This window comes from Primulina huaijiensis, chromosome 7 (assembly GCF_012295235.1).
Source record: "Primulina huaijiensis isolate GDHJ02 chromosome 7, ASM1229523v2, whole genome shotgun sequence".
In the NCBI taxonomy this organism is placed as follows: Eukaryota; Viridiplantae; Streptophyta; class Magnoliopsida; order Lamiales; family Gesneriaceae; genus Primulina; species Primulina huaijiensis.
In genome coordinates, this window is record NC_133312.1 from 973,275 (window position 1) to 985,927 (window position 12,653).

General features: G+C 34.6%; 2 protein-coding genes across 2 annotated transcripts; both read left to right on the top strand.

The window, feature by feature from the left end:
- Positions 1-3,164: 3,164 nt before the first annotated feature.
- Positions 3,165-6,716, top strand: LOC140980108 (protein Brevis radix-like 2). Its single transcript, XM_073445787.1, has 5 exons — positions 3,165-4,055; positions 4,194-4,570; positions 5,574-5,709; positions 5,846-6,243; positions 6,331-6,716. The coding sequence occupies exons 1-5, from the start codon at positions 3,933-3,935 to the stop codon at positions 6,407-6,409; spliced, it is 1,113 nt and encodes a 370-aa protein (XP_073301888.1). The 5' UTR covers positions 3,165-3,932; the 3' UTR covers positions 6,410-6,716.
- A 4,112-nt stretch (positions 6,717-10,828) lies between these two features.
- LOC140981244 (protein BIG GRAIN 1-like A) lies at positions 10,829-12,120 on the top strand. The gene has a single exon (XM_073447586.1). It carries the CDS (start codon positions 10,837-10,839, stop codon positions 12,034-12,036), a length of 1,200 nt encoding a protein of 399 aa, XP_073303687.1. The 5' UTR covers positions 10,829-10,836; the 3' UTR covers positions 12,037-12,120.
- Positions 12,121-12,653: the final 533 nt, after the last annotated feature.

The following is a 12,653-nucleotide window of genomic DNA, read 5'->3' on the forward strand; positions in this document are numbered from 1 at the left end:
AATTTCAGATTTGTCAGAATTTAATTAAAGTGTGAGTGCCAATATTGGGCATGATCCTTATTGATAAACTAGAGATAGATGTTGTGCTTGTGTTGTTCAAGTGATATCCAACTAGTCAATTTGTAGTTTTAGTTTTATTGGTTTAATATAAAAATAATCAATATTTTAATATTAGTATACAATTTTATCCAATTATGATATTTGTTTTATTTGTATATTCATGCATGTTACATAGATAAAGTTATTGAATATACAATAAGTACCATGAAATATGCATCGTAACGTAAGATCATGAAACTCATTAGGAAAATGTATTGTATATTCTAAAAAAGTTTCTAGTCAAATCAACTGTCTAAAATAAAAATAAATATCGATTGAGTTTATGACTAACATCTGTGATGTAAACATCATGTTTAGTTGGTAAGGACATTGAGATGCTCATTCATACATATGATGATCATTTGATGATGCACTGAACAATCATCCATCAAATTGTCCAAGTGGGGTTATCACTTATCGAGCGAAATAGTCTGCACACCATTAGTCATTTGACTCGAAACAACGTAGATGTTCTATGTACTAACATGCTTTGATCCGTCTACCGAATTCATTGAAGATCACCAGGTGGTGAGGTTAGATATTGTTTTGAAATATGTATGATCCAATGCATTGTAGTAGGGAATTCACCGCTCGTCTACGATTGAATATATCATATGTGATATAACGAGTTAATAGTATAAGGAATCTCTGATCATAGTAAGACTTGTACATTATGAAAAGATGTTTACTCAGTTGCACATATCATGTCACTGTTAATACTCAAATATATATTATATTGTTGTCGAATTCATTAGCAACTCTCGATATATCAATGGTTGCAGAATCAATAGAGATATATGAGTTGAAGGGATCATACTATACGCTAACCTAACTTAATGTTCCTGTAGACAATATTAGCGATACCTAAACGATCATAGGAAGATGCTATTAGACGCTCTTACCATGATTCGATAAGTGCGATCAGACTTGAATTCTGATATTCTTGACAAAGGGGTTGATGAAAAGAATTGGGCCAGTTAGGCTAAGCCCAGACGAGAATAAATATCGTCATGAATCACAATATAGTCGTGAACCTATGACTATATATATCAATGAACCATTGAAGGTCGCACAAATATCAAATTTCGAATTCTCGTCGAGATAGTCTTACTCAAGGAGTTAAATTTAGCGAATGTAGTATGATACAGATCAAACATATTACTTATAAAGGATTTTATAAGTTGATACCATTTAATGAAAATTGTGAAAGTTATCTTAACTGCTAATTAAATGAGGAGAGTGAAACTGTCTGTTTTAGTGAAATAATTCACAAAATTGTTAGTTGTAAAAAACGTCTTTAAAAAATTTTCATTTTTAATTATACAAACGAGATTCGTATCATCGATACATCGACACTGACTGATCGTCAATCAAAATCATAATGAATTCATAATTATTTATTTAACAAATTTAGAATTTATCAATTAAATAATAAAGACTAAGAAGGTTGACTCAAGTCACTCAACCAAACATGTCCTTAGAAATATCAGAGGAATCAAGCTTTTCATCATTAGTCAAACATCCACCAACTCAGACTTCTCTCTGAGGCTATACTTTATAATTATTGTTTCGATAATGTGTGTTTTTTTTTAAAAAAAAAAATAATACAACTATACAAAATATATTCGTAGTTGTATAGATTATGTGTGCGTTATTGTATTTCTGAATTTTGAAAAATGGATGAAATGTGTCAGTAATGAGTAAATTATTAATTTACTAAAATATGTATTTATAATTTTTTTAAATGAGAAAAATAATACTTTTTAAAGTTGATATTAATATATTTGTAAAATTCAATTGATGTCATAAAGTCGAACTATTGAGCAAATAAACCTTTATTGGACATATATAATGTAGCTAGATGGATGGATATATATATTTTTTATTAACATTTTTTAAGATATGATTTACTTGAAATGGGTTACTTCCTTTTTATCTCGTGATCTAACGTATTTATGAGTAATAATAATATAATATATAAAATTCCGATATTATTAATTAAAAAATAATAATATATGAGCCGGACATTAAATTTGTGGATGAAGCATGCAATGCATTATAAGAACCACCTTTTTTGGCCTCACATTCCTTGACGGCAACATCATGCTTGCCTTTTGTTGGCGTAGAGACCGTATAGGGTGGCGCAAATACACCAACCGTATAATCCGAACCAATTCAATTTCCCAATCTTCATTTATCCACTTATCATTTTTAGACAAAAACTTGTATGAGACGGTATCCATATTTTGTGAGATATATATCTTATTTGGGTCATCCATGAAAAAGTATCATTTTTTATGCTAAGAGTATTATTTTTTATCGTGAATATCGATATAGTTGACACGTCTCACAGATAAAGATTCGTGAGACCGTCTCACAAGAGACCTACTCTCATATTTTTTTTTGGGTTAAGTTTGGAGGTAGGGATCCTAGATAATTCAAAATCTCAATTAAAATTTATCTAATCGCAGAATTTATATAATCGATCGAGCGTGTATGGAATATGTGGTGAACTTCGTATCGTTTTTCCAGCTCTTTTTATGTTTGATATGCTATTTAATATTTAAAATAAATAAGAATAAGTGTGGACGATTGTATATACATGTGAGACAATAAATGTGAATATCGTGTGATGAAATAGTTAAACATGAATGATATATGAATAATAAATCTATATATGAACAACATATCATGAATAAATTTTGAGTCGACATGAAACATAGATGCATAAAGAAAAATAAATTGTCATTAATCAAATATTAAATAAGACAAAAACTTGTGTGAGACGGTCTCACGAGTCATATTTTTGTGTGAGACGGTCTCACGAGTCATATTTGTGAGACGGATCTCTTATTTGGGTCATCCATGAAAAATTATTATTTTTTATGTTAAGAGTATTACTTTTTATTGTGAATATCGGTAGGGTTGACCCGTCTCACATATTATAATCCGTGAGACGGTCTCACATGAGACAAATAAATTTGTGATTTTTACTTTATATTGTTGATAATGCCTATCAGTAACAATTTAAGAAAGGATTATTATTAATTGGTGGAGTAATTCAAGCAACGGTACACCAAGCAGGCCTCTGTGTTCTGCCACCTCTTCCTCTGCTTCGAAAACCCCACAAATCTCAACAGCTTCTCTTCGATCCACCATTGTATTCTCACCATTTTTTATTCTGCTCCCACATCATAAAACCACTCGCAGTTGTTGTGTACACGGTATGCGTTGTGCGTGAGAGGAGGGGGGCAGAGGCGTGAATCTGTGAGAAAAGATTGTGCTTGTTTCTCACTCTTTCCACCCTGTAGCTGTGACTTGTGAAGAACTTGTGAAGAGGAAATAGAGTAATTTATTACTCTTTATTGTGAAGGAAGGACCATGTTCTTGATTTATTTGAATTTGAAGCTCTCTCTCTCTCTCTGAATCGTGGTGAAACAATGACCTCAATACCATGTATTTCCACCCTTCACGCCTCCTTGGTGAATGTTGATTCCATTATTCAAATGAAATCTCATTTCATAAACGAACAGTTTCTTGTTTGCCTTTCTTTGCCCCTCATTTTCTGCAGTTTTTTTTTTTTTTGGGCAATTGGGATGTGCGGATCGCTCTTTTTTAATATTTTATCTCCTCAAAATGTCATGTCTCTTTCTTTGTTGATCTGGGCTTGAATCTTTCTCAGTTGTTGCACGTGGGCCGTATTTTTCTTCTCAACTTTCAATTAATTTTGATTTACGGGCGACCCTTTTCGATTTTCAGTGTAATTTTTTTACATCTTCCAGATTTTGAGTGACATTTTGATAGTAGTAGATTGAGGTCTGTGGAAATTGAACATGTTGACTTGTATAGCTTGCTCGAAGCAGTTAAATAATGGATCTCTACGCGAGCGTCCGGAGGACGAAGAAAACGCTGCCACTCCCTCCACCAAACAGGCCATCAAAGTCCTTACAACCCAAGTAAACACCATTTTCTCTTCTGAATTCATCCTTCATTTAATGTAATTAGGAAGACTTTTTAAGTAACAGTTTCTAAAAAGGCATATTCATTGATTTAAAATATTTTAATTTGTGTTGTCTCCATTTCTTGTGTTATAGATCAAGGACATGGCCGTGAAGGCATCAGGTGCGTACAAGAGCTGCAAGCCATGTTCCGGCTCTTTCAAGAACGATCAGAGCCGAGCCTATGTAGACTCGGAGGCCGGCTCGATGTCCGAGAGATATTACGGTTCTTACAGAAGAGCTTGCAGCTCAAACTCCACGCCTAGGCCCTGGGGGAAAGAAATGGAAGCAAAATTGAAGGCCCTTTCGAGTGGCTCGTGCACCCCTGCTTCTGTGAGCGGGAGAACCGAGTCAGTAGTGTTCATGGAGGAAGATGAACCCAAAGAATGGGTTGCACAAGTCGAGCCTGGTGTATTAATTACATTTCTTTCATTGCCCCAGGGTGGAAATGATCTCAAAAGGATTCGTTTCAGGTACAGTTACTGTTAGCAGTACATGCCTCAGATAAAAAATTTAAATTTGATGTAAACTTTTTATAAAAAGTTAAATTTTTTATTCTTGAGAACTTTCTGGTCCATCCTTGAGTTTTTGAAGTTCAATGAAACTCAAGATTTTGTGTGTGCCTACATGTTTTGCTTTTAGAACTAATTTAATTGATTGTTTCATAATCGTTAATACAATTTAGCATATTTGATATGACCAATCAAAGTATTTTAGAGACCAAATTTGTAGCAGCAAACAGTGGCTGCAGGTAAATTCCATTTGATCTGAAAGCTGAAAGTTTTGAATTTTGTCTGCGAGGTGAGATTTTGATGGGCTATTGTCTTTGTTGTTTATTTGGGTGGTTTGTGTTTTGACTTATACAGTGCTGTGGTGATCGTATTGAATGGGGCATGTGGAGGCCAATTATTTGAACCCCAAATTAAGTGGTGGGGTCTTTGGAACGAACAATTGGTCTTCACTGGCTCATGAAACTTGTTTCATCTTATTCTTAGTCACTCATTCTCCACATAAAACAATATCTTTGGAGAACTGAAGATATTTTAGATGGAGGGAAAGGAGGAGCTACTCTATGGCTCTATGTTTTAATACACCTTAGTCGAATATAGATAATGATATATCATCACACTTTCAGGAAAATTACATGCAATTTTATTGAATTGCCAAGGTATAAATTAAGCGTCCATATTTATAGTTTCAGCGAATGGTTGGTGCATTGCCTAAAATATGTGTAGAATTTAAACAAAAAACTTGCCTATTATGTGAGAGAATCAGTTGGAGTTATAGCTAGTTTACTCCAGAATTACGTGTGAGTTTGGAATAGACTCTTTTAATTAGCATGTTAGAATTTTAGGCCAAGCACGTATTTGGCATCCAGTAGTTGTGTAATTTGGGATCTATTATCCTAAAAGAAAGATATGAGTCCCCTCGATCGCAATACTTCACCATCTTACTTCTGCTTTATTGTTTTTATAGCCGAGAGATTTTTAACAAATGGCAAGCTCAACAATGGTGGGCGGAGAACTACGATAAAGTTATGGAATTATATAATGTCCAGATGTTCAATCGTCAAGGGATACCAGTGCCAACTCCACCGCAATCTGAAGACGAGGTGAGTGTAACTGTGATTCCATAAAAGCCTAGTCCTATGCAAAATTTTGTTCTTGTCGTATGCAATATTTAAATAGTATCTTTCTATGGGCTTCGGAAAAAAAAAATGGGACTAAGAATCCTACCTTTCCAATCAGAACTCAAAAATTGAATCTGCTGAGAGTAGCCCAGTTACACCTCCATTGAGCAAAGAGCGTCTACCTCGCAACTTCCATCGCCCAACAGGGGTGGGCTATTCGTCTTCAGAATCACTTGAATGCCGCCCAATGCAATGTCGACATTGCCGTGATTCCAACGTGCTTAATTCGACACCTAAACTCTCGAGCATCAGTGCTGTAAAAACCGAGACATCATCAATAGATGCTTCCGCACGGTCAAGTTATAATTCGAGGGACCTGGAACACTCTGGAGAGCTTTCAGTGAGCAATGCCAGTGATTTAGAGACCGAGTGGGTCGAGCAGGACGAGCCTGGAGTATATATTACTATCCGGGCTTCGCCAGATGGCACTCGCGAGCTTAAAAGAGTGCGGTTTAGGTGAGCCACTCTACCTTTTTACACATCTATATTGCATTTATCTTGTGTCCTAGACAGGTTATTAAAGATCTTACACATTGGGTGCAGCCGAGAAAGGTTTGGAGAAATGCGAGCAAGGTTGTGGTGGGAAGAGAACAGAGCAAGGATTCAACAGCAGTACTTGTGAATGAGCGAGGTTAATTACCGGGAAAAGTCAATAATCATCTCGATCCTCTTTAGGACAAGTTTCTTGAATATTCCACGCTCTGCTCGATTCCTTCACGACAGTTTCAACCCCTTTTAGTTCATGTAGCTGTCTTTGCTACGAGAAATGTGTTTTTCTTAGCCATCTCTTTGTATTTTCCTCTTTTCTCTATTCGTTTGTGATTGATTGTGGTATAAGTGCAGTAGGGGAATCAGAGATGTTTGATCCCATGGGAAAGTGGACTTGTAGCCATCTGCTGTTTCTGTCAAATTTGTTTCTTTTTTGTTTCCCCCTCATATTTACATGAACAATGTGTAAAATATTAATGAGCACATTATCCATCTAATACACCAAATATGATATTGTAAGTATAATTGTGAACTACCCTTTCAAAGATGTTTACAGGTCATTTTCCAATTCTATATCATTTGCTACACCCAGGCACAAATATATGCTTCCCCCCAATTTATGTAGAAAGTGAGTTTAAGCAGACAAGTTTGAATATTTCTGACAATGTATTATTAGTTTAATTCATAAGAATAGAATAAACTAAATTTATTTTTGTTAATTTGTCACAAAAACCAAAACAACAAATTTAATTGACTCAAGTTTTCTTGTGGTTCAACATGCACATAATTAACTTGAGTCGCAATTTTAATCATATTATTGTTTTTCAACTGATCAATTCAATGTTTATTTGCCACAGTAGTAATTTAATCTATCACATTTTGCCAAAAAAACTTAAAAACTGATCTTCGTATGTCGCATATCTATGAACACTGCATGATTTATTTTTCTTGAAACAAAAACTTTTTAGCCTTTGTTCACCACTTAATTGTCTCCTTTTCATGTTGCAACTGTTTAACGAATGTTTTGTTCCCCATGGAAATAAAAGGCGAATACCTCATGTCTTTCTTTATCAAGGAGCAGAATGGTGTCCACTTTGTGATTCCTGCCAATTGTTTAAAGGGATTTTAAGCTCAACCTAGGGATTAAAAAAATTTGTCTCCTTTATATGTTGCTCATTACTCTTTTGTTCACTCTGTTTTCCACAAACGGTGAGGCAATTGGAAATGGAAGATAAGATGCCTTGTGATTTGGAGAAGTGGTTTAGCCTGTTTTGTCACTATCTTGTCATCATATTCATGAGGTGGAGATATAGCACCCAATCCCGCCAACATTATCATTATGCGGAAAATTCTATCTTACACCGTCAGAAAAATCCCCGACGTGGGATTAACCATTGGATACCGTGGCTTCCAACACATCCAATGATTCTATCTACACGGAAAGTTTTAAGCCGGTGGGTTTTTTCGGACTGCGAATATATCATTGAATTTAGATCAGCCTAGGCTTAATGTTGAACTTTTCTCTAACCAGTCAGCGAATGGGGTGAACCTTGGATCTTGGTCGATTCACTTTCAGATTTGGACTCATCCATCGTGCTTTTCTTTATACATGCATAAAGGGAGAGGTGATGGTGTTGATGTGTCTGAGGATTAAAGGTAAAGAACCTGGTTGCGGTTGTATTGTGTGCACTTTAAGATGCATGCAGCAGTTGTGGATTCAGCCTAGGGATTGGCAAAAGCTGCCACTTTCCTGTGAATGTTTCTTGATTCTTATGTCTTCTGCATTCGTCAGGCTAAAGTAACCTCTCTTTGTCTTTACTTCGTGTTGTGTGTATGTTAGAGTCCGGCTTGGATGCATAGGACTGATGAGTTGGTTTAAAATAGAGACGTCAAAACGAGTCAGTAGGGTGGCCCTGCATGACTTTTTGAGAGTTCAGTTACCAATCCAATCCATCTATATTTTAGATGGCACAATGGATTGACCTGACATATCCAATCAATTTTGTGTGTAATTTGATGGGTTGAGACGAGCTAGTCTACAACTCGCCACAACTCAACACTCCAACCAGTAATTTTGGGGGGTTGGAAATTATAACACAAGTCACCTACTTTTGAAGTGAGTCTAGCTCATTTTGACACCTCCAAATTAATTCATAACTAAGATTTTGCATCTTCTAGAAAGTTTAGTTCAATTTTTTTTTTAAAAAAACAAGTTTTTTCCCAAACATGATATTCCTACTGCTTTCAAGGGGGAATAAGCACTCAGAAAAAAGCAACTTAATGAAATATATTTTAAAACTAATTAATTTTTTTAATCCAAATTTCCCCTCAGTCAAAGAAATACAGCTTAATTAATGCATTTTGAAGGGAAAAAATCACTTTGTTTTTGGAAAATAATATATTGCGCTCAAAGTTTTTCCCTTCTATAAATTTAAATCGGATCTTGCTTCTTATAGTGGATTTGGTCCGCCAGTGATACATGTAATCTAGAAGTTTTAATGTAATGTCAATTTTGATGTGCTTTAAAAATATATATACATATTGCAAAATAAAAGCATGTAAATTACCTTAGTGGGCTAATAGGTCAACTCTGTTATGAACATGAATCAACAGCATTTTTAGAAAAAATTTGTGATATTATCCAAATGCAACAAAATTTGGTGGCCAGAAGAAAAGGTCTTCGTAACACTCTTTGTCTCATATTGGTTAGAAAATAAAATTTAAATAAGTTGGTTTATAATAAATTCTTATATTAATTTGAGTTAATCATTTTCATAAAATTATAAGTTTATTTTACAGTCGCGATTTTGCGGACATGAGCTCTAGGTGTGCCAGCTTCACTCTCTTTCTATTTCGTCATGATTTTTTCATGTCAAGTTCACTCTCTTTCTAACAGTAGTTTTTTTTTATGATTTAAGTCTGGTCTTACATTCAACCAACACGTTATTTTCTTATTTTCTTACCGTAAACAGAGATGTCAAAACGAGCTAGTAGGGTCGGTTGACCCGACTTTTCGATGGGTTGAGAAATTATTAACCAAACACACTTATTTTAGCTAGAGAGATGTGCTGACACGGTGTATGTAATCAATTTTATGTGTAATTTGGTGAGTTGGAAAATTGTCAACACAACTTATCTATTTTATAAGTAGTACAGCCGACGAGTATTTTAACATCTCTAATTCTAAATGGTCCATATTAAAGTGAAGTCAATAAATTAATTATTTATATAATCGCACTATACACATGAACCGAATAAAATCTTCACTAAATTATTCCCATTGAATATATACTATATATCGCCACATTTCAAACTCACAAAATAGACCCCACGAGTGCAATCACACTCCACTTAGCACAACCGATTCTGACCTCTAAATTAAAGTATATTTTTTTAATTATTATTCATTTTTAAAGACGTGAATGATTTTTTTTAAAAAAAATTGGCTAGTAAATATTCAATTATTTTGTTTTTTTATATATCTTAGAATAAAATTTTGTCGTGCATCAAATATGGACAAAGGATATAGAATCAGCTATTGTTTGTATTATTTATTGGCAAAAACTTGTGTGAGACGGTCTCACTGATCGTATTTTGTGAAACGAATCTCTTATTTGGGTCATCCATGAAAAACATTACTTTTTATGATAATAATATTACTTTTTATTGTGAATATCGGTAGGATTGACCCGTCTCACCGATAAAGATTCGTGAGACCGTCTCACAAGAGACCTACTATTATTTCTTTAGTAAGCCAGGATTTTTTCATCAGATAATGTTAAAAAAAGAAAAGAAGAAGAGATAAGGTTTAATAATTTGTATTATCTAAATCTTTATAATGAATAAATAAAACCATTTTTTAGTGAATATAATTAGAATGTGGTTACGGAATGAGGTTAAAGAAGATAAGGTTATCTAAATAAATATAAATACTATATTATATTTTTTTTTGTATTTTTGAGTTAAATGTTCTCTCATTTATAAATAATATTTTTAACTATTTAAAATGTTATAATTGTTGCATGCACGTGTATGCACATTCATCCACACCTAATACATAAATGAGAGAACTTTGATTTGGACATATATATTTCGGGCACAAGCAAGTCTAATTCATGTTACTGCCAAAAAAGTCTATGCCGACAGAGGCATTTTACCAATTTCATATGTTTTTTCTCTGTTTTCGGACGAGTTGATTTTCAAGATCTCTGGTAATTTCAGATGCACGAAGGTGCTATATTAACATTTCAATGTGTCGTTACATCAATAATTATTATAATTGCGAATAAAATAATTTAGATTATAGAACAATCCAAATTAACGTCACATGTTAATTGTTCTTATAACAAACAATGATTATTACCCAACAAATTAATATAAAAGTTTGGTTAACTTACGCAATGTGAATCTTGGTATAAATTAAACATAATAAAGGTATTTTTTTTGTACTGAATAAATATAAATTTATAGTCAAAGAAAAATGCTAATGCTATTAAAAAAAAATAAAGTATGTTTTTCCCATATTTTTAAAAAAATTTACCCACATTNTATATATATGTAATGTATATTTCGCACTGTTCTGCTAATCACCCTTCGTTTTCCTCTACGCTTCTTGATTCCGTTTACCGCTCCTTTGATCTTGGAGAGGAGGGAATGGGGATTTACAGGGAAACGTCCATCAACAAGAACAGCAAGGTTGGCTTGTTTCGGACTGAGGAAGAAATGGCAAACTTTCAGCGGGTTTGCATGATGGAGAAATTGATGGGGAAGAAGGGTGGTGATAAAGGTGGGAGGAAGTTCGCGGAGGTGGATTTGCAGGCGAAAAAGTGGAGGAAAGATGGGGGTGGTAGTTTGAGTTTCAGCAGCTTTTCCGATTCGAGCTCCGGCGGAGGCGAAGCTGATGAAATATCGTTTCCGGGAGCTCCCATGCGGCGGCCGAAGTCGATTAAAACAGACGGTTCTGGTCATCATCAGAAGGAGAAAAGTCGGGAAAATCGTCTGGATTTTGATATCAATCGTCGTGAGAGAGGAGGTTTAGCTGATCTATCAGAGCAGAAACCGAAGCATGAAGGCGGGTTCCTGAAGACCAAATCCAAAGCACTGAAAATATACGCCGATTTGAAGAAGGTGAAGCAGCCGATTTCTCCCGGCCGCAAGCTCGCAACTTTCTTAAACTCACTCTTCACCAACGCGGCCGGTAGTTCAAAAAAACACAAAGCCAACACAAATCCTCACCACTCTCCAGCGTCAAAATCTGCTAACACGTCCACTTGCTCATCCGCTTCGTCCTTTTCCAGATCATGTCTCAGCAAACCACCGTCGTCTACTGGAAAATTTCCCAGCGTCGCCAAAAGGTCGGTTAAATTTTTCCCCGGAACCGTAATCGTTGACGAAGATTGTCAGCTGGGTAGGCCAAAAGAATTACATCAAGAAAAAAAACCGATCCATAAAACTCTATATTCCGAGCTCCTAAAGAACAGCAATAAATCTTCCATTGATGAAGAGCTTATGGTGCATGTAGTGGAGTACAACCGCAGAGTGGAGGATGCAGCAATGGATTTCCTGAGAAAAACCCATTTCACAAACCGAGTTTTCGATCAAGAATCCGAGGAAGAAGATGAAGATGACGATATGGAAAGCTGTGCAAGTTCTGATTTGTTTGAATTGGATAATCTTTCCACCATTGGAGTGGAGAGGTATAGGAAAGAATTGCCAGTGTATGAAACCACTAGTGCTGACGCCAAACGAGTCGTAAATTAGGGTTGTTCTGTAATTTTCTTGTAAGTTTTTTTTAAAAAAATCTAAGGGTTTAATTATTTTACGAAAATTTGAATTTACACCTTAGAATTTATATATATACCGTATATTTTTCTTACAAAGGCACGGGGACTAGGATTTACAAGATTTTTCTTGGTCAAGTTGTCCTAATGAGTAATTAATACATGTTTTAGAATTTATATGTATACCGTATATTTTTCTTACAAAGGCACGGGGACTAGGATTTACAAGATTTTTCTTGGTCAAGTTGTCCTAATGAATAACTAATACATGTCATTAAACTTTTGGGATAATGAAAATTAAAGAAAAGGGCTAGCTATGTCGTGTGGTCTAGTTCCAAAGCAGTAGCTTCACGCATGCAAACCCTACTTGGAATAAAAACATATACACCACTAAACAAATTTGCTTCTGTTCATTATTAATTAATAATGGAAACTTGATCATTGGAAAAGAAAGCGGACGCATGCACATTATATATGTATATGGAAAGTTTAATCGTGATATAGTGCACAGTCGCCACCCCCTAAAATATTTATTATTATTATTATTATTATTATTATTATTATTATTATTATTATTATTATTATTATTATTATTAT